Below are 21,954 nucleotides of genomic sequence, written 5' to 3' on the forward strand. Positions count from 1 at the left end.
TAGTAGTTAAGGAGCTGAAGAAGATTCTCAAGGCTCAAGGGATGCTGTATCATTGGTGTGGTCTGCTATTGAGGATGACACCTTGGTGGTATTGGCTTCGAAGCTTCAATATCTGACGGGTTGAAAAGCGATCCGTTTGTGGTTGGCAAGCGTGATGAAAACCTCAGATTGTATTTGTCTCATGATACGGCATGTTCATGGCTTATGAATACAAGACAGCAAACTAATAGCAAAATTATGGTCATGAGACTTACACACATAGAGTGACACGATAAGGTATACCTCATATACGATGGAGGATGGTTACCCTAGAGAGGTACCGTTGAGAAACGTGGGATATGGCCAGTCTATGGACATAAAGTTGGGGACAGTGTGATATCTGTGGAAGACACGGATGTTCTTGATATGCTGGAAGCTCAACAGCGAGGAAGAAATGAGGTGCACATATGTGTAGCAGGTCCAATAGGGTAACATCCGATCCAACTTTCAACCCAAAGTTCTACGACTTATAAGCCAGTGAGTCAGACGTATGACAACGCCCAGGCTATAGGGCTTTGCTAAGCCTTGGAAATGCATGCATCACGAGTTTTCTGACGCTGTTCAGTGGGTGGTAAGGCATGCATGCATGTTGTAAGCAGAATACAGGCTATTCATCCATAGTCAATCGTGATCAGGCCTTGCCCAGGTTTAAGCTACCCATGTAGACCAACTATTTTCTTATGGCCATGTGGTTATGCAGCAAACATGTTTCCACGTGCAGCTAGTTCATATCCTTGCTATGTGTAAGTCTGCTGCACTTGGTGCGTTCACTTATTACCAACACTAACACGAGGTTTGCTTTCATTGGGGTCCAAAACGCAACCATTTCTCGGAACGGAAACTACCGAAAGAAGCAGAGAACTAAGAAGTCCTTGGCCTGACGAGGGACAAGCAATTCAGTGGGAGACAGAGTCAGCGAAGTTTTTCCCACAATGTTTGAAAAAGTTAGCAAACACTGGTAACATTTCCTAGACAACAGCTTAATTAAGGGCGGAGACATCAAAAGAGGGAGGCTAACAAGGGGCAGGAAAAAGTAAAAAAAAAGTCATGACGTTTGAGACTTGAGGGAAATAAGCTTGAAGCCTTATGCTAATACTATAACTCTAAAAGATATAATTCATCAAATCGCTTTGTTTCGTTTCGATGTGACTATGGGTCTGTCTGTGTCGCTGTGGAGGGATGGGATGGATATCAGAAAAAGTGACGAGGTTGACCATTGGTGGAGCCTGCATGACCTTGCATGAGAAGTCATGATACGACTGGGTCCTGTCTTAGGGCGGTAACTCTATTGTTTTTGAGCAATTAATTGCTAAAGGGATGCTCTCTCTATCCAATTCAGCGCCTCATAATGTCCCTCTTGTCTTTGCGTACTGCAAGTGATGAGACATGATCAGCTATCACAGCACAGCACAAATACAACACAACAACGCCTGAGCTGTTCTGTCCCGTCTGTGCTCTCGTCCTGCTGTAAGGTACACACAGCTCAGCTGTGCCTGATTTGCTAGTTGCATAGAGGGAGGGGAAAAGAAAGCATGGCATGTGAGACCAGCCAATGATGAGTCTATGGAGCACAACAACTTGAGCTCTCACTGCAGTAGCTCTATCTACTAGTTAATCGACAGAGTGGGCACACCCACACGTGCATGTTGGGGATACAAGCGGACACGAAAGTTGGGTAGAGGTCCAAGCAAGAGTTGGAAGATATCACAGTAAACTTGTTAGTAACGTGTTTGGCCATGCTCAGCTATCCTTGGCCTGAGAGCTCTTCCCCGCCCATCTTAGCCCGCCCACTCGGACAGAGCGGCATCAACTTTGTTCGATTTCGAGGAGCTGCCGTAGCGGTATTGATGAGGTTGTATTGGCAACTCGTGAGGTTACAAGATGTGGCTGATATAGCAGAACAGGCTACAACAGTGACCACACCACCTGGATAGGATACGAAGAGCGCCAATCTAGGTACAGCTCTTTAGTGAGTCCTTCTGCTACACTACACACTGATTGCCGTGCAACCTGCTATGATCTTGATTAGTTCGTTTTGTGTTGGGATTCCTTTCACTGAATTGTCCAAGCTTAAGTTGTAAACAGCTCTGATCGTTAAGATAGTCTTCTTATCTGATGTCATGAAGGCCTCATCCTCGTGGCAACCATTACCGGAGAGGAGATAAGTTCACCCTCCGGTCACTAGCGTCGTGTAACTCGAGTGTGCAAAGACACAGAGCATCAGTTCGATATTTTCTTACTGCAGATAACTGAGTTGAAGAGCGGTAGCTGGTTCGTCAGTGTTGGATCATGGCTGATTTGGCGTCATGCATGTACGGGTTAAGAGCTGCGAAATGCCGAGATCAAGTATGTCTCTGCCTGTAACTCTTTTCCCCTTACTTGAGTACCTACTGTTGGTGCTTTTTGTTGCTTGGAAGATTTTGAATCTAAGGCCTTGAGATATAGCGAGGTTGAATGATGAAATTACCACTTATACTGGCAACAGTCAGCGAGGTTGGTGGATTGGTAGTTGCCCGTATTGGACCACTGTTAGTGAGGTGGTGTTCGGTTCCTCAGGCTACCACAACCACAACCGTTACCTCTTGTTACTCAAAAAACTCAATCCCTCCAAGGGGAAGCATTCTCTCGTATTCAACGCCCTATTCCTCCACACCACTACAGCACGCCGAGACAACTATGGCGGCATCTAGCTCAGCATTGGTTGTTTCGTCTCATTATGGTGCGCGCTAATGACACGGGACCGATACGCTAGGGGCCATGTTATGGTGCGACATTGACCTCCATCTCCATCCCTTCCCTTGTTGACCTGGGTTAATCGATTCATCCAGGGAAGAAACCACTGATTCCATGGCCAACAGCTCTTCTTCCTCCCTGCCCTCATGCATCTGGCAGTGGGCACCAGGCCAGGTGAGAGAACAAAACAGGCTTTCACAAGCACAAGGCGTGGTGGCTGCAGCTCTTGAGTGCATTCTTTCATGCTGTGCTATCAAACTGGCTGCTCGTGCTTGTCCTTGGCTAATCCTCAGTTTTCTGTCAGACCTGACATGTCCATTGGTTCCGACCCGCAGTTCTTTCTCGTAATGGCCAGTAATCGACGAAAATGCTGTGCTTCGCTTGCTAAAGACGCCCGCATTCGATGTCCTCGCTGTCCGACCTCTGAACCACATGGCCGTCCGTAGAACCCGGCCATCGCGAAGACCAGTTTCAAAGCCCCCCGCCAGTTCTCTTTTCTCCAAGTTCGTGTATCGTGAACTTCTAGGTAGCCATTCAGTCAGTTTCCAGCCATGGACTTGTTTATCGAATCTATCTCCCGACCTCCGGGAGCTTCGATTAACACAACAGCCATGTGCCGGAGCAACCACATGTGGCTTATATCAACGCGGTTATGATGGCCGGTGTGCTTAAGGTTCTCTGGCCACTCCGCTCGACAATTCCAATATTGGAAAAGATGGCACAGGAAACCAAGCCATTGCTTTATCCCGACCGCCTCTTTTCTCGGCCCATTGATCCGGCTGCCAAGTCTGCCTGGGCTTTCACAATCGAACAATGCCATAGTTACAACGGGAATATTCACTAACAAATCCCCGGAGGCTCCAACCAAGATGCTCAGGGGACTCCACTCCCCCGAAACCAAGGCACTTCTTTGGCCTCACCATCACGAGCAAATCGTCGATTGGCGACATATACATACATGGGGTGGACGATCCTCACTAGCCATCTCAAGCAAGGCGTGTCTGCTGGTTAAGCGAAAACTCTCCTCATGAGGCTTGCTGACATTACATGCTGCCTCTGCTCACCCTACCTTAACTTTACAGTTATCTCTATGGTTACAATGCTAACCACAACCATCTTACTCATGCCCTTTTGCTATCACGACCAGCAGGTTTCTGCGTCTTTGTTGTGTCATGGCTGACATGGCGCCAAGTCTCCCGTCCACGTAGCGATGCTGGGTTCCTGGACCGCCCTAGCTCCAAGAGGCTCCAGAGTTTGTTGGCTGCTGCTGGGCACTAAACGTCCAAGAGAGAGATTCTTTGCGTACGATACCAAACTTCAACGGAGTGACCGCTTTTGCAGTTTGCATCGACGACAAGCCGCTCATACCGTGATTTGGTATAGTACAGCTTCGGTTACCGTATACTTTGCTAGGTGCATATTGGCAGAATGAGTTTGGCTCGACCTGCATCGTCGACGCTGGCTGATGTTGTCATCCAGCCCAAGTTGCATTGTTTCCGCCTCTTTTGTTTACACGAGTTTCTCTCCTCTGACCCAGCTTGTTCTCCCCGCCGCTATAGGTCACCGAGTGCTACGCAGTTCCGCTGAGATGCAGTCCCCATTCCCACCATTTGCTGTCTTTTACACAGAGATATCGCAGGTTCCCTCGTGTCCAGGTCTCATTCTTGCTGCTCATGCCGTCTCCCGTCTTACTAGGTTCCCCAGACTGAATGCAGGCTGATCCAGTGATCAATTGATTAAGTGAATGGCCAAACCAAGCGGGTCAATACGGCCTGGCCTTACACAACCTGACAACCTGGTAGCCTCGTCCACTGAGAAGGGAAGGATCTTTTGTTGAGCTTGGAGGGAGGCCGACACTTCGGCCCTGTTGTTGCGGATCTGCCTAGCTAGGGGGAGCTTTCGAAACCTTACGCAAAGGAGCTCCCAATTGTCTTGGCCATTAACCAACACAGTATCGCTGACCTCCGTGCATGATATTGACATCACGTCTTGGTTCACCGTCGACCCAGGCTCCCGCTGCAGGAAACCCATTGCCCTTCCTGGCCGATTGCTAGCCAGCCTGCTAGTCCTCTCGATTGCATCCCTCCTGCATCACGGTTGCTCCAGTGAGCTCCAGCCACATCCTCTGATCCCTCTGGCAGTGGTTGGACTCACGATGCCCGTATCACATCTTGCCAATATTCGCACCCCTCCCTCATGATGATTATCGTCCCTCGCAGGTAGAGTCAGACTAATGCAACCAAGGGTGGAGTTTGAGAAGTGAGGTCTCTTGGGTGACTTGACCTGGAAAGTTAGGAGGTTGTCAAGGCCAACTCGGCCAACCTCTCTCATCTAATGTAGGTTCTGGTTCGACAAGTTACAGATATAAGTCTGCAACCTTCTCAGGTTTTCCTTCCATCTCTTCCATCCATCTCAGCCTCTCTCACTTCTCGATCAGCCTTGATTGGATTTGTGTATACCCAAGTAACCAACTCGTTCAGGTTACTTCTACCTTCGCTCAATCGAATCACCATCGCTTGCTCATAGCTTGCATTCGCTTTCTAATACCTTCGTTGATATCACAAATCCTCTCAACCTTCTTCATCATGAAGTTCGGTGCTGCCCTTCTGGTCTTGGCCACTTCGGCCTTGGCTAACAACGTCCGACGGGGAGATGAGTACGAGAGCCCAGACTCTGAGAGCGGAAAGGACTACGAGACTGGCGAGAACGAGTACAGACAAGACGAAGGATACGGAAAGAAGGGCCACTACGAGCACGAGGTTAAAGAGGTCGCTGTGACCTACACCACTACAACCATCTGCCCTGTTACCTATACTCATTACAAGGAGGGAACGTGAGTTTTCCAACGCCTACCAAGAGACTGCAGCATTCTAACAATATACAGCACCTACTGCGAGACCAAGCTCACAACCTCAACACTCGTTGTTGCCGAGACCAAGACTGTCGATGTCACAGTCAAGGAGCCTGATGTCACCAAGCACTACACTGATGTTGACTACGTTACCAGAACAACAGTGTGCCCTGTGACCCAGACCAAGACTGTTGCTGGAGAGGTAATTACCGAGGTCTACACGACCACCAGCATCATCTACGATATTGTCAAGTCTACCGACTATGAGCACGTTAAGCAGCCCGATGTCACCAAGCATGAGACCGATGTCGTCTACAAGACACGAACTACTGTCTGCCCTGTGACAGTCACCAAGACCATCGCCGGTGAGGTTGTCACTCAGACATACACCACCACCAGCATCATCGAGGAGGTGGTCAAGTCCACTGACTACGAGCACGTCAAGCAACCCGATGTTACTAAGTATGCTACTGATGTCGAATACGTTCATAAGACCAAGGTCTACCCCGTCACTGTCACCAAGACCATTGCAGGTGAGGTCGTCTGCGAGACTTACACCACCACCAAGGTCATTGAGGAGAAGGTTGCTACTACCGAATATGAGCAAGTCAAGCAGCCTGATGTGACCAAGTACGAGACCGATGTTGTCTATGTCACCAAGACCAATGTCTACCCAGTCACCGTCACCAACACTATTGCTGGCGAGGTCATCACCAAGGTCTACACCTCTACCGAGTACGTTGTTGAGAAGGTCCACACCACCGTCTACGACCAGGTCAAGCAGCCCGATGTTACCAAGCACGAGACAGATGTTGTCTACCACACCAAGTACGAGGTTTACCCCGTCACCGTTACCAAGACCGTTGAGGGCGAGGTTATCACCAACGTTTACACTTCCACTTCCGTCATCGTCGAAAAGGTTGCCACCACTGTGCCCGCTGTCGAGACCATCGTCAAGACCATTGGCAAGGGCGAGGTCGTGACTCAGTACTCCAAGGTTTACCACACTGTCGGTGGCGGTACCGTTTACGAGACTGTCGCTCCTCAGCCCACCACTGTCCAGGCTCCCGAGACCGAGGTTGTCACCCAGCCTGAGGTCACCGTCCCTGCCACTCCCACGATTGCCCCTGAACCCGTTGCTACTGGCGCTGCCGCCGCCAACAAGGCTCCCGTCTTTGCCTTCATGGCTGGTATCCTCGGTGCCGTCGCTCTCATCTAAAAAGCATGAATCATTCACTTCAAAGGCCAATAGCGCCGCCGGATTGGTTCTTGTTTTATTCTTTTTTACCCCTTTACTTCTCGTAAAAATTGGTTGTCCCTGGGAGCAGGGCACAGACTATTTGATTCATCGCGAGCCGTTGGAATCGCATACATACGCTCCTTTGCAGGACATGGCGAGGTAGAATTAGGAGGATGCTTATATCTGGGGTATTTAATGTCGTGGAAGAGGGTGGTTTGTTATTCCTTATCTTCACTTCTAATGTATATATTAATCTCTTGGCTTATATGATGGGGCACGGGATAGTCTAAGATAGGATAGGATGTGTAGTTAATTGAAGACGTGTTGTTGGACTGACTATGCCTTCTCTAATGCTTCCTTGTGATATCTGACTGTGGCTACCCATGGCGATCACTACTGAATACGACAATGGCTTAAAGTGTACGTTTAGACTTAAGGACGATTAGGTTTACCCGAAAACTTTAGTTTGACAACTCGTACTACCTATAAATCGAAAGGCTGGTAAGGCGTTGAGGCTTGATGCCTTTATGCTCTATTAATGGACCTTTCGAAGCTGCTCCGAACGCAGGTGAGAACAAATCAACCTCCGACCTTGATCTTTCTTGTCAAGATCCAATGAAGATCTTCTAGAAATACCCCCTTTGCCTATACTAGGGCCATCGCCCAACCTCCCTCATTTCACCAAATCTCTGTCTGCCTGCACCTGTCCATATCTGAGGTCCAAATAACCTCGCCCCAGAGAGCAAGAGAAGCTCTAAAGACCTTAAAGCAAGTTACTAGGAAGAATTAGTCGCGACCTGACTTTATGCAATACCGAACTTACCTGAGTCTTTTTTTTTTTTCTTTTTTTTTTTTTTTTTCGTTTATAGTGCCGTCCAAACGTTTTGCTTCCTCTAGCCTGGATTATATAAACCCAAAAGTCTTTTGTGTATACCCTGGGTGATGAAGGAATCTCTAGTGTAGGTAGAAGTGGGCAGCTGGTGGCTTCAAGAAGATAGTCGGCGTTGGAGATCTTCGAGGTCCTCCAGTGCCATCTCGACATCATAGTCATCGGCAGTGTTCACATCCGCTGGTACCGTGAAAGTGCTTATGACAAGGGGGATGGACAGAGGTTCATCGGGGTTGTAGACGATGCCAAAATACTCTTTCCCCAAGATGCAATCCTTGATGTAGTGTCGTCGGAAATCTTGCGTGATGAAAACCCTCTCGATGTGGCATGTGTCGTTGATGCAGGTCAGGCTTGTGGGGAGGACTATATATCTGTTAGCTTGTTTTACCTGTGCAGGGGAGGGGTTTGTTTGACTGACTGTCTCGAACCAGTACAGCGTTCTGGTGATCTCGACATGTCTCTGTCTGATGCAGCTGGACATGATAGTTGGAGACATTCCAGGAAGAGAACGTAGTCTCCCAAGAGACATTTGCCAAGTTGGCCCCTGAACCAGGCTCAAAGCTCAGATTCAGCATCTTAGAGTCCACCAACTCCCGGGCATAGTCCTCAAGCCTCTCCATCGCAGTGGCTTTGTGCCGGCCAAAGGATTCTTTGTCAATAGCGACCTGCTTGAGAACGAGATGAAACACGGCGCTTGTAACTGACATCATCAAATTCGCCAGTAACTCATCACCTCGCAGAACGTCATGAATCAGTCCCAGATTTTCCTGATCGAGCCACTTGTTGGGTACTCTGACGACATTATCATCAACTAAAACAGTCCAATGAGGAAGACCGCGTGCGTCGAAAAACATGACGCGGAGATTTTCTGTATGCTTGCATGCAGACAGACAGGACCGAAGAGCATTGTCGACGAAGGCGGCAAATACTGTGTCTGGGATAGAAGCAGGCTTTGCGTTGAGCACTCGAGGGATGTACTGGTATAGCTTTCTATTGACTGTTTTGTAGGGTGTCAAGATGGAATAGTACGTGTCTCGCAGTTCTAATGCCTGTCGACCAAAGTTGGAGAGATTCTTCAAGTATTCGGAGTCCTGTTCAAAGATTGTTAGCCAGCATATACCAAGTCGAAAGTCTTCGCAGTCCATGACATACCGGTCTTGAGCCGGTGGGATAGTACCACTTTGAGCGATCAAGAAATAGATAATCACCGAGAAGAGAAATGGTGTCCTTCTTGATGAACTGCGCCGCCAGCTCAACGTCTCCCCAGCCCCAATCGTCGAGTATGCTGCTGAGGTGTCCCACGAGATTCGGTCTCTGCTTCAAAGCCAGATCCTAGATGGACATGATAGCTTGACACTCTTCCTCTAGCGAACTCATGTGCTTCATCATCTCATCTGGAGTTCCGTAGAGGATGTTGTAACCGAATCTGAGCGGTCTCTCGGACAAGCTAGCATAGCCTCTGCGGGTCGTGTCACTCAGGAGAAAGCTCTTGAAGTAGATTTTGCCGCGAGACTTGGGATCGAGGATCAGGTCACCCATCTCAGTCTTGACGATATCGTCGTTCTTGATTCCCTGTAGAAACAAAGCGCATTCGCACCAGATGTTGAACTCTCTGGGGGTGACCGAGGAACGGTATATGTACTTGCCACGCCCGCTTCTCCCCACCTCATTGTCAGGACCGATATTGAAGATGGAGTCAGTCTCCGGATGCGGCTGAAAGGGGACATACAGACTGCCCTGTGGGACTGTCGATCGTCGAAACTGGTTAATCTTTTCTTGGTTCATGATTGTCACGAAGGCCATGAGCTGGCCCTCTTTGCCATAGTTGAACCTGTATCTGTGACCTCCCGTTCTGCAGGTAACAGCATGATTCGTACCGGCTCCCAAGAAGTTGAGAACGGCCCTTCCTAAGCCGAGTTCTGAGCGGTGGGTGAATCGGAAATCTTGGGGTTCCTTAGGCCGCTCGTCGTCAGGGACTACCATCGAGGGCTGCAGAGGGGTCACGTCTCGTACAGCGACTGTAACGGTGCCGCCCTTGCCATCTCTTTTGTTCATAAAGTGAACATAACCAAGAGGCTTTCCAGATCCATCTTGCGCAGTGAAAGCTATCTCTGCGGGGATCTTTGCATCGTAGTGGTTTGCACGCTTTTTCATGACGACGTCAAAGTCGGTCAGCTGCGTGCCAGCAGACTCCATGATTTTGTCTTTCCTATAAGACGCCATGTCAGCCTTAGTGATATGATCAGGGCAAGATATAACTGTGACTTACCACCAACGAATTAGCTCGCAGAATGACTCTTGAGCCGTCAAGCGGGGGGTCAGAGGTGTGAGCCCAGTAGCTATAACACATCTCGCTGCAAGTTTGTCAAGCGTAGGCATTTCACTCGCCTTCAACTTTCTCTTTTCTTTTTTTCTTCTTCTGCCTGGAGCAGCATCTATCTTCACTTCATCCTGCGCGAGTGTATCGTCGAGTGTTGGGTCACTCTCGGAACTGTTGTTCTGGCCCGACATCTTGAGAGTATGGTCGATGAACTAGGATGCCAGGCATACAAAAGAAGGACAGGAAATGGAATACAAAAAGGGGAGGAAATTATGGCATATTTGAGCAGTCCCAAAGACTGCTCACTTTGGCCGGCCACGGATGTTGATGTAGGTAAGGTAGGAATAGTACGAGGGGACGGGAACCCGCTTGAGGGAGCGGGAAAGGAAACACAGACTCCCACTGAGAAGGCCTGGGCCACCCGCCCTAACTACCTACCTACCTTAGCACGCAATTGTACTTTTATGTAATACCCTCCCCAAAGAACAGAATAGAAGCATAAACAGAACCCCAAAACCCGTAATTACTCCACTGCCACCGAGTATCAAGCCATTATCACACTACTCCGAGTACAGCTTCTCGAACTCCTTGGCCACTGAAGAAATCATCTTGACCTCCTTTTTCCAAATGCCTTGATAAAACATTCTGCCAAAAGTATCCTTGACATTCCTAGAGCACTAGCGCATGCGTTCATGCAAGAATATGGCCCTGCAACCGGCCTTGCCATGCTCATCTGCAATGTTATTGAAGAATCTGACGACCTCTTCTTTGCTGACATGCCACTGCTTGCCTGAAGTCACTGGCCACGGCACTTGGTATACTACAGGCTATGGTGAAGCTATCGTCACTCATGCTATAGAAACAAGAGCGTGGTCTGTTACTTACAAGCCCTTCTTCCAGCCCAGATTTGTCTATCGCCTTCCACTTGGAGTTGTAGCGCTCCCAAGCCTCCAGGGGATGGATCTCAACATCGTCTCCGCCATCGCTTTCTGATTCTGAGCTAGACTCGGAGTCAGACTCGGGCTCAGGCTTCTGGGGAATAGGCTTCTCCTGCTGGTTCACCATAAGAGTCAAGCACGATAACGGGAACAAGGCAGTCGCATACCTTGACTCGGGCCGCCTCCGATTTCTTCGCTGCCTCCGCCGCATCTCGAAACTTCTGCGAAGCATCCTCCAGCTCCTTATCGAAATCAGTGGCCTTGTGTTGATAGAGCAGAAGGAGTTTCACAGCCTCTTCCAGGCGCGGGTGGTCCGCTCGCTAATCAAGGGGCACACTATTTAACCTCGCCATGAGGTGTTCATGCTCCCTTACCTTTGCACTCCCAATAACTCTGTTACACTGCCGACTTTGGGACTTTGCGAACCCAATACACTTGGGTCCTTCTCTGTAACTGTGTGGAAACACAATTTGTGAGTCCAAGTTCTGACCTGAGGATAAGGGCATGATGGCGTTGAAGGAAGGACAAGGGCTATAATGAATGATAGACTGGTAAGATGACTGATGAAGATGATGATTACAAGTTTATTCGTGACTAGGTATTGCTTAGCATCAAGGTTATGTCGAGTGACCAGAGACTCAGGGGCATGCCCTTTACTTTATACCAGGGACTCAATACACCAAAGTAAGGATATTCTTTGAGATTCTGGTATTATTCATCCATGATCCTCCAAGCAGCATACTGCCGGCTTCCATGACAAGGCCCAGACATGTCGTTTAATGAACAAAGACCCTGCAGCCTCATGTGTGCTATAGAGTCTGCAGCTAACATGTCCACAAGGGATATCTGAGGGAGCTTATCTTTCAAGAAAAGCAAAGTCTACGGGAACTTGGTTTGTATTCACTAGAAATACTGTTGCTAATTAAAATCAACCGATAGAACGACTCAACGAAGCGGGTGTCATTACGATCAGACGGTGCTCCCCCGGACGGCAAGCTGCAGGCACTTTACCAGATTCCCGATTGTCACATTCATGCATGTTAGGGCTACTGTGACCTCCACAAAGCAAACACTTCACTGTATCCAACCGACTTGCCCACAGTCATGAATGAACAAGTGGCATTAGAATGATGGTAGCCTGCAATGTCAGCCTGTCCAACATGCCAGTGTCTGCCGCGTATATATACAGCTTGCCCCACACAAACTACAAAGACGATAGGGTCATTTGTCAGGTTTTTCAACCTGAGAAACGGTACTGAAGCTAATACTTTGCTACATTCATTGAGAATATGCTCATCTTGGATAAAATGGCTCGCATGCCGGCGGTGAGAATCGGTCACTCTTTGAGAAAGTGAAGAGTTACGCGGGAACTTACAGGCTATGTAACAGCCAGTGGAATCAAGATGTTACTTGTATTCAATTTTCGCAAGCAAACTATGATAGTTTATCTTTGGTGGGCAACTGGCCTCTGGTTATTACCGTAGGCATGGTGTAGTAAGATCCATCATGCACCCACGCTTAGCATCAAACTTAGGGTTACTGAACGAAAAAAAGCCCTGAGTATTCTTTCCTTAGCTCTCGATCAGTTCTTTGCCACCCTTTTTGTCATGATTGCTGAGTGGCAGTTTATCAAGTCTAATGACTTGAGGTTACATCACACCACTTGCTTCCTGCATCCTTTTGAGCAGTTATCATATACTTTGAATGATCAAAATAGAAGTCCTATGAGTCTCACCGCTTGATGAGTATCCCGAAGTATAACTTTGAGTAATAGTATCTTGGTAGACTGTGTCACCAAATGATGGCTGGCCACATTTCAGGCAGTTACCTTTGACTTGTTGGCTAGGCTAAGCCAGGGATATTGGAGAAGTGAAATAACCAGGCAAGATACACCAAGTCCCTAACCGTAGCCCTAAGAAGAGGAATCAAGCTCCTCACAGAGAAGACGGCCATTAATGAGTGGACAGTTGTTAAGTCCAAGCTTGATGTCGTTGCAAGAGGCTCATGTCACTCACTGATAAGAAAGATACCCCACCTGTCCACCTCCACCTTTCCATACCCCACTTGCCGCCCTTAGCAGGGATCCGGAGTAGTAATTAGTCCGCCATACACTTTACTCATGAAGCTTAGATTCCCTTAGGCAAAGCGTCGCAAAGCATTCAGAGTATTTTATCTTTAACCCGGCAAGGCTCGTCCAATCCATACCCACGACACCTCTACCATGGCGCCTGTCGATCGCGTAGATCACAATGCCCTTGAGCGTAGGTATCATGATATTCCAAATTGTCAACCTGCGTTAACCCCATCATAGAACAGCTCAAGGACATCATCCAAGATCTCTACCAAATAATGGTACAAGTCTCAACCTACGACTCCGTCGGCCGATCCAGCAGGGAAGTTCTCATCAACGAAATGTAACATACCTTGCTACTTCTACCTTCGAAGTCCTAACTAAAGACTCACAGAAAAACTCTCTCCGACTCCCTTCGCACTGTTCACTCCTCCGCCTCTCCCCCAAACAATTTACCTTCAGTACCTCCAGAACTTGTCGAGTATGTCGAGCACGGTCGTAACCCGGACATCTACACCCGAGAATTCGTCGAGCTCGTGCGCCGAGGTAATCAGCTCATGCGCGGAAAACTCAACGCCTTTGGAACCTTTCGCGACATCTTGGCGGAGAACATCACCTCGGCCATGCCTGAGTTGCGTGACGATGTGGCCCAGGTCGTCGAGGCCACTGGGGGCGTGCCGCCTGGGAGGAGGAATGGTGAGCAGCCGCAACAGAATGGCAATGCTACCAACCATGCCTCGTCGTCTGCTGCTTGAGGGGTTGGCGGGATTGGATGACTATGATGATTCACCAGGTTGCTCAGGCTACGAGCATGTTTATTTCAAGCGGTTGCGATTAAGCGCCGCAGATTTTATGATACCCTAACTAAGCGCGCGTAATGCTGCGCAACTTAATGCATTACTTCAGGTGCCAGCAGCGTTAAATGCCGTGACTCAATATTTGTCGGACGACAGCTTGTATGCGGAGGAGTTCATAACAACATTGACAAGCAAGCTCACACAGTGACAAGGATCATTAGCATTGAAATCTTCATAAATATGTGGTATGAGCAGAACTTTTGGGGAAAACCATCTATTATGCCAAGATGTGACATTATATGCGTGAAACACCCCAGGAACCGATCTAAAGGGTCCGCGTCCATCCCAGGCCTTCAAACCCTAACAACAAGCAACTCGCTGACCTCTAGCATTGCTCTGCATTCATTGATGTCTATCCCTAAAATAAACGCCCCAATGGTATGTTGTGTGGCATAGGATGAGTGAAAAGTGCCCATTATATGTGCAAGCCGTTCACAACGATGACGGCTTTTTCCTGCCAAAGAGTGGAATGTGCTTCATGCATATATATGCTGAACCAACCAGCGTCAAAATGAGTATCACCACTTGCCAAGGGAGCAAGACAGCTGCCGCCATGAAGAACTTGCTGTATCGTCGTACAGCGTCTACCAGCTGGCTATGGGCATCTTGACGGCGTTGTTCAAGATCATCTCGTAGCTTGCTGTTCCGGGGGGACTGTGGGTGGAAGTGCTCATCGCTGGTGGTTGCATAGTCGTCGTTTTCCTCTTCTTCGCCATCCTCATCATCGTCTTCTTCGTCATAGAAGTCCGCATCCTCATCCTCACTATCCCATAGGTCGTCGTCGTCATCATCCGCGCCGGCTGGTCATGAAAAGTTGAAACCGCCGGGGAATCCTCCACGCTGCCTGGGGTCAGCACCACCAAAGTTGAAGTGGGCGCCGCCGCCACCACCGCCGGGGAAGCCTCCAGCAGATCGGAAACCGCCGCCGCCGCCGAAGCCGCCCTGCTGGCCCATCATGCTGAATAGGATCTCCGGGTCGATGCCACCCATGCCTCCTCCCATGCCACCACCACCGAACATATCGTTGGGGTCCATAAGATCATCGCCATTGTCGTAAGCAGCACGCTTCCTAAAGGTGATATTAGGAACTTATCTAGTAGGGAGTTTTAAAGGTTACTTACTGAGGGTCGCTCAAGCACTCGTAAGCCTCCTGCAAGTCCTTGAACTTCTCCTCGGCATGAGGGTCACCAGGGTTCTTGTCAGGGTGGAGCTTAACGGCCATCTTGCGATAGGCCTTCTTGATCTCGTCACCTGTAGCGGTCTTCTCAACACCAACGATCTTATAGTAGTCCTTGCGTTGGGCCTTCTTGAGCTCAAGCTCCGCTTTGCGGATCTCACGCATGATGGTACGGTCCTCTGGATCGAGCTCCTGGATGGCCTTCCACTCCTTAACGGCGTCCTCCCATCTCTCGGCACCACCCAAAGCATTGGCCTTGGTCTTGCGGGCCTTTGTGTAACCAGGGTCAAGGTTAATGGCCCGCTCACAGTCAGCGATGGCATCGTCGTACTGCTTGAGCTTGATCTTGCATTGTGCCCGGTTCTGCAACAGCTTCGAGTTCATGCTCTTATTGGAAGGGTCAATTTCCAGAGCATTGGTATATTTCTCGATGGCTTGTTGTAGACGACCTGCCTTGAAGTCGGTGTTGCCCTCTTCCTTCATGCGGTCAAGTCTTTGGACAATTCTGAGCCACTTGACGGCATCACGGAAATCAGGATCACAGTTAATAGCCATACGGAAGAACTGGATAGCCTTATCGTTCTCGCCCTGACCATAGAGAACACGTCCTCGGAGAACAAGAGCCTCAGGGTCCTGGCTGTTGTTTCGGAGGAGGTTCATAGCAATGTTTTGTGCCTCTCCCAGTGAGTTTTCCCGTCCCATTAATAGATAAGCCTCTCCACGCATGAGCTGCCACTTGCGGGGCTTGGTGACACCAGGACCCAGGCCGCGCTCAGCCAGATCAAGAGCATGAAGCACCATGGACATGCCAGATCCAGATCCGCGTGCAAGAATATCACGGGCTGACTGAATATGATGCAACATCTCCTTCGCAGGGGCCATGTCCTTAGCAGATGGTGGGGGTTCAATGCGGTTGAAGGTTGTCATGGCTTCCTCTGGTCGGCCCATAGCAGTATAGATGCGGGCCAAGCGCAGAAGAATCTTGGCATTCTGAGGATCATAATCGGAAGCCCTCGAGCAGTCTTCAAGCGCATGCTCATATTGGCCATTAGACATGTAAGCAGCAGCTCGGTTGCCTAGATAAGTAGAGGAGAAGGGGAAGAGGTCGACAGCTGTGATTAGGTGTCAGCATTTGGAGATGCATTCAGCCAGGCTGAGAAATCCTGGAAGTAAGAAGAGCCTGACGGCAGGTGGCGATGCGTACCTTTGCTATACTGCTCGATAGCCTTGTAGTAGTTCTTCTCCTTGAAGAACCGGTTACCAGCAGCCTTGTAGGCTTCGGCATCTTCCTCGGGCGTAATTGTTGGGCTTCCAGGGTTGGATTTGTGAGGAGGTGGTGGAGGGGCGCCGTCGTCATGACTGGAGCCGTTGGGAATAGGAACGGAAAAGTTGGTCTGGGCTTTCGGGTTGGGAGGAGTAGTTGAACGAGCGCCATTAACAGGGTCGCTGTCGACATCCATGGAGTTACCGTTCATTGCAGCAGCGAGAGCGGATAATCGCTTTCGTTCTTCGGGAGGGAGGTTGAGCGGATGGGTATCGGGCTCGTATTTGTGCCGACGAGAGGAAGAATGGGAGTGAGAGTGGCCCGGGTCTGTAGATTGCCTCGACAGTCTAGAAGAGCGCGAGGAAGATTTTGTGGACTCGGCGGCGTAAGAAGCGGGCCGAGATAGTCTCTTTGCAGACTTTGAAGGCGACTTTGCTCTCGCAGGAGAAGAAGGCTCCGAGTATGCGGGAGGTTGTTCGGCCGGGTCGTAGTTCTCACGGTCGCGCTCCTCGAAAGTGGCGGATTTCCTAGTAGAGGAAAGAGGAGGAGGAGGAGTGGAGGAGGACGTTGGCTTCTTGCCGCTACCAAAGAAGTTCTTCATTTGAGCCAAACAAAGTTTGGTTCAGACAGATAGAAAACTAATACTTTTAGGTAGACGGGATGGAAGAATCCCCAAGAATCCCCGTAACAAGCTTATGCCGGATACTTTACTGGACGGAGTCGATGCCCTAAACGGGCGTTAAGGAAAAAAACCGAGTTTTTTTTTTTCGGGGCCGGTCGACTTCCAGTTGCTGGCTGGACACTAAGAACTGGACTTTATTACTGGTGGCTCCGGGAACGGTTGTGCGGCTCTGAGCCTAAAAGGGGTCGAGTCAAGTTAAAGTGTGGTGGGAAATGCCGAATGCCTTACTAGAGGGACGCAGGAGGATCGGAGCAGTCAGTGATGAGAGATGACTGCAAGAGTCAAGGCACAGATAGATAGGAATACAGATACAAGGAAGAAGTAAGAGAGTCACAAAACTCAAGCAGATGACAAAAGGTGACCCAGAGGAAAGAGGAAGAAGAAGAAAAAAACAATCCGGGGGCAGGGAAGAGAAAAGTGATGAGATGATGAAGGAAAAGAACCCTTGTTGAACCAATACGCAGAGCACAGCCTGAACCAGCATTCAGCTGCTAACTTAGGTAGTAGTCAATTAGTTTGAGTCCTTCAGTCAATATGAGATGAGCGAACCGGGCTATGACAGTGACGAGTGACAAGCGACAATGGCCATGTCAATCCCATGGAGCCCAGCCCAGCCCAGCAGATTTATCAGCCGCTCTCTCTCAGCAGACAGAGGCCAAAAGCCCGAACTAGGATGGACAGGACTATGTGTCAAAATCGACACAAACTGCCTGATTTCCTAGTGCAGTAACCCGTTTTCCAAATCTCAGCCTGTCGGATCACTCCAAACGTGCAAAAAAAGGCTGGGTTCTGCAGGTAGGTAGGTGTCTAGACGTACAATATGTACATACCTAGCTGTCGGCTCACCACGGGAGCCTGAGCGTTTAAGTTAGGTTGACCACTGAGACATAGCCTGGTCTGGCCTGGATAAGTCTAATGAGAATAAAATTGTGTATCGTACTGTACTGCCGGAATCACGTCAATGTCAGTGTAGGACTGTCATTTTCATTCCATCGGTTCTCGGAGACTTTGGCAACACAGGATATGTTTGCCTGCTGTGCGAGTATCTTGTACTTCGTTCCCCAGTGACAATGACAGTTGCAGTGACAGATTTCAATTCATTCACATCCATTCAGTATGCCTGGTCGCCACGCGCTTTCAACCCCCACCGCGAAAGTGACCTTGTCTGTCTGGAATTATCACGGGCCACAGGTCAGAACCAATTAAGCAAGGACCATGTGTAATGTCATTCAATTGACAGAAAATATGATAGGGGTTCTGAATCTAAATCTGCATGTTAGTTAGTAGTGAGTTGTCCTCATTGATGGTTGAGCCAACCAGGCTAGTCGGTACAAGAGGTTGGGAATAATAGTCCATCAATCTCAAACTACCGCCTATGACAGCATCAAAACTTGTCTTTACAGCGATGCCCAAATGACAGGCTCCGCAATCACCGATCAATGACAGAATGTCACAACCGAAGACCAAGACCAAGGCACAGAGCAAATAAACAAAGAGATAGACAAAATAATCCGTCAATTAATCTGCAGCTGTCAACGTCTCACCCCGCGTAAACTCAACTAATCGTTTTAGTGTCCGTGGCCAGGCCCCGGCCCGCAAATGACTAACCTAATATCGAGGACTTGCGCTTATCCAAACGTCATCTATTCTAGAAGGTTCAGTGGGGCCGAGGACCCTTGACAACGTTTCTCCAGCCATCCTCGATTCCTACAGGTCGCTGCTAGGCGCTCTCACAAGGCTTTCCCTGGTCCTCGCCAAACTGCTCAACGCCAGTCACTTTTCCGCAGTCTCATCAGTCTCCATCTCATTCAAGAGGAGCCCGAGGAGGTGGCGGGTCGATTGCCTGCTCTCTTGCATCCTTGAGGGGCTTGTTTCGCTTGGCTGCAAATCATTGCAGTCCACGGTTATGGATCCGGGGCTGCATTTTTCTATACGCAGATACAGCACAGCAAGCTATCGTCCAACACATTTCTTTTACACGGGATGGATGGCTGGATGCCTCCAGATGTCTTACTGACCCATCATTAACACAACTCTTCCACGTGCAACCAAATCATCCTCTCGGGATGTTGTACAACTTCGGAAAACGCCTAACATTACACAACGATAGCAATACCAATGTTTGCTGCCGTTGACATGACACAAAGTCAAAGTCTCAAGATGGACAGTGTTGACTCGGCAGGAAATGTCCGCGTAGCCGAGGACATTGACATAAATACTAAACAAAGCCGTGTCACTCAAGGGGTGGCACAAACTCATTGGGTATCTAAGGACACTCCGTTTTAGCTCTCGCTTTGGCTCTTGATATATAAAATTCACAATATTTTCGAGATCCTCATCGTCTTGCTTGACCTGATTCATGATGTAACCTTCGCAGGTAGAAAGGCCATATATGTCCTGAGGCTCTTTTCATTCTTTACATTCTTCGTGCTCATACGGCCTTTAACTATTTGAATGGGATTGAGCAAGTCGTTTAAGATTCCCAGTCTTGAACCCCTTCTGTCTGGAGAGGGTTGTAGCCAGGCTGCCCGTGAAGCTGTGAAAGTAAGCCGAGTCCTCATTGACTGCTTTTAAGGATGGAGTCAAAAGCCAATGCTATACTCTTGGAATGATAAGTCTCAGTACAGAGTTATTAATCGTGTTCTCATTCGATGTCCTGTGTTGTTACCAGGTGCTATCCCAACCATAAACCATACCCATCCAGCCAAGCACCCTTTTCCGTTACAAAAGCCGCCATAAAGTTACATAAAGTAAACCCGAAATAGCTACACTGACTCCTGCCAACCTCTGTGTCCCACAGACCTTATGGTACCCTTGGGTATCCTCAGAGCTACGCTAGAGGAAATGCGAGTTGATATCGACGGCATCAACACCTAACTGCCTCGAACTGATCGAGTTGCTTCTGAGCGAGCTTGTCATTATAGAGGAGAAATTCTTTACACAAAAACTTGATCATCCTCATTATCATGAGACTGGTTATCCGAACCGTTATTGGAGCCCATGATAGAGCCAACAAATTCCTGGTACTTGAACACCTCGCCTCTTTTGGCACCAAGATGAGCGTTCATGTTGCGGTTGAAAGCTCGTCGTCCAGTGAACCCATTCATGATCTTATCAACCTCACTGGCAGTTAAGGCCTTCTCACCGGGCTCGGGTGCTGTGTCAAGAAGTGCTTTTCGCAGCTCGACCAAGTCGACCTGGCCGCTGTCGTCGTCATCAAAGGCAGAGAAGGCAGACAGCAGCTCGGCGCTTGGTGAAAGTGCTGCAAGTGCGTCGGCAAGCGAGTTGAGGAAAACTGCGAGAGTGATTGTCTGGGGTGCTGATGGAGGAAAGAACTTGGATACATCGGCTGGGTTTGAAGGCAGGCCTGTTGAGATTATTAGCTAGTGTTATCTCATTCATCATTTTTGTTGTTCATACCCAGCTGGTTGAGCATATCAGTGACATCCTCGCGGTTTACGACACCATCGCAATCTCGGTCCATGATCTGGAAAGCATCTCGCAATGTTCGGACCTGGGTTGCTTGCAGTTGCGATAGGGCATTGCCATTGCCAAGCGACTTTGACACTGGAGTCCTTGGGGCCACGGCCACGGGAGACATACGGGAAGGCGAAGAATTCATCTCGTCTCTAACAGGAGTCTTGGCCTTTGGTGTCCAACTGGGTTGTGTGCTTGTGGGAGTTGTTGGTCTAGCAAAGCGCGAAGTCGAGCCGAAAGGTCCTGCCTTTGTCGGTGATCCGGTGGGTGTAGTGTGTCTTAGGGGAGAGGGCGAAGCAGGAGATTCGGCGCGACGAAATGGAGAGCTTCGAGTAGGTGAAGAGCCATAGCCCAGAGGAGAAGGCTTGTATGTTACCGGCACAGACTGAAAACAACGGCGTTAGCTGGGACGGGCGTCACTTGTCAGGGATTCTCCGTCATGGAAGAAGTACCATTGTGCTCAACGTGGGTCCGGCGAGCGGAGATGGGCAATAAACAGGTTTATGAGAAGACGAGGAAGAGAAAGGCGACAATTTGAGGTTGATTAGTGAAAAAAGTAAGATAGAAACGTTATCGTGAAAATGATCAATTGGCCGTGGGAGGGATATAGATAACCGTTGTCGTCATTGGGCAAGAATTGAGGTTGTAATGCGCCTTAACGAGGTGTGATCCAAAGTAAACAATGAAAGTGGTTCCCAGGGAGATGCATGATAGACGCCACGAATTGAGTGCCACGGAGAGTTGAGCCACATGTGAAAGCCAAGATTGGAGAGTCATGGCACTCGCATGGCGCTAACGAGCATGGGGGGTCGGGTGTGCTCCAACCACAAGCTGAGAGCTGCAATTCAGGGGGACGCAAGGGAACGAGACGACCCTTTTTCTTAGTGGGGAGCATTTTGAGTGGACGAGGGTTGTGTTCTGCTGACACTTTTTCAGCTTGAAGATTTTCTACTGAATGGTTAAGGTCCAATAAGTTGATAGAGAGGATGTTGCGATCAGGGGAAATTCCAATTAGAGGGATCAGCCGGAAACATATTTGGGCGTCACTTAAACTTGACCAACCGTTTTCAGTTTCAGGGGTTAGCAGCTATTAAATGGGAATGAGGAGGGAGAAAGGCTGGACCCGACATAGTGGATAGTATGGGTAGGTAGGGAGGGAAGTTGATAGGTGATTGAACCCTTTGTCCAGTGTCTTCTGAGATCAAAACACCATTCTACACAGATATACAGCAAATTGATCTATCATCGGATAATTGATAATTGATTGACTTGCTGGGTACTTCCATCTTCATCTGTCTCCACCTACAAGGAAGTCAAGCCTCGTTGCGCAAGTTGACACCCACTTGTACTTACTTTGTGGCGGGAACATGTCTCGGTTACGACACTCTCTTTAAAGCTGTTTCTAGTTCTGTTACA

At 49.0% G+C, this 21,954-nt stretch overlaps 6 protein-coding genes across 6 annotated transcripts; 2 read left to right on the top strand and 4 right to left on the bottom strand.

The window, feature by feature from the left end:
- Positions 1-5,357: 5,357 nt before the first annotated feature.
- Positions 5,358-6,842, top strand: FTJAE_2707 (uncharacterized protein; the record flags this gene model as incomplete). Its single annotated transcript, XM_037348928.1, has 2 exons — positions 5,358-5,605; positions 5,657-6,842. The coding sequence occupies 2 exons, from the start codon at positions 5,358-5,360 to the stop codon at positions 6,840-6,842; spliced, it is 1,434 nt and encodes a 477-aa protein (XP_037210192.1).
- Positions 6,843-7,849: 1,007 nt separating this feature from the next.
- FTJAE_2708 (uncharacterized protein) lies at positions 7,850-10,263 on the bottom strand (the record flags this gene model as incomplete). Its single annotated transcript, XM_037348929.1, has 5 exons — positions 7,850-8,115; positions 8,171-8,843; positions 8,905-9,037; positions 9,095-9,961; positions 10,022-10,263. The coding sequence occupies 5 exons, from the start codon at positions 10,261-10,263 to the stop codon at positions 7,850-7,852; spliced, it is 2,181 nt and encodes a 726-aa protein (XP_037210193.1).
- A 369-nt stretch (positions 10,264-10,632) lies between these two features.
- On the bottom strand, positions 10,633-11,516 carry FTJAE_2709 (uncharacterized protein; the record flags this gene model as incomplete). Its single annotated transcript, XM_037348930.1, has 4 exons — positions 10,633-10,749; positions 10,958-11,125; positions 11,178-11,330; positions 11,385-11,516. The coding sequence occupies 4 exons, from the start codon at positions 11,514-11,516 to the stop codon at positions 10,633-10,635; spliced, it is 570 nt and encodes a 189-aa protein (XP_037210194.1).
- A 1,715-nt stretch (positions 11,517-13,231) lies between these two features.
- Positions 13,232-13,836, top strand: FTJAE_2710 (negative transcription regulator; the record flags this gene model as incomplete). Its single annotated transcript, XM_037348932.1, has 3 exons — positions 13,232-13,271; positions 13,322-13,424; positions 13,476-13,836. The coding sequence occupies 3 exons, from the start codon at positions 13,232-13,234 to the stop codon at positions 13,834-13,836; spliced, it is 504 nt and encodes a 167-aa protein (XP_037210195.1).
- Positions 13,837-14,370: 534 nt separating this feature from the next.
- FTJAE_2711 (uncharacterized protein) lies at positions 14,371-16,980 on the bottom strand (the record flags this gene model as incomplete). Its single annotated transcript, XM_037348933.1, has 4 exons — positions 14,371-14,738; positions 14,796-15,007; positions 15,060-16,227; positions 16,320-16,980. The coding sequence occupies 4 exons, from the start codon at positions 16,978-16,980 to the stop codon at positions 14,371-14,373; spliced, it is 2,409 nt and encodes an 802-aa protein (XP_037210196.1).
- A 3,017-nt stretch (positions 16,981-19,997) lies between these two features.
- FTJAE_2712 (myosin regulatory light chain 1) lies at positions 19,998-20,993 on the bottom strand (the record flags this gene model as incomplete). Its single annotated transcript, XM_037348934.1, has 3 exons — positions 19,998-20,428; positions 20,482-20,923; positions 20,991-20,993. 3 exons carry the CDS (start codon positions 20,991-20,993, stop codon positions 19,998-20,000), a joined length of 876 nt encoding a protein of 291 aa, XP_037210197.1.
- Between the last annotated feature and the right edge of the window lie 961 nt (positions 20,994-21,954).

This window comes from Fusarium tjaetaba (assembly GCF_013396195.1).
Source record: "Fusarium tjaetaba strain NRRL 66243 chromosome Unknown NRRL66243_c0000056, whole genome shotgun sequence".
In the NCBI taxonomy this organism is placed as follows: domain Eukaryota; kingdom Fungi; phylum Ascomycota; class Sordariomycetes; order Hypocreales; family Nectriaceae; genus Fusarium; species Fusarium tjaetaba.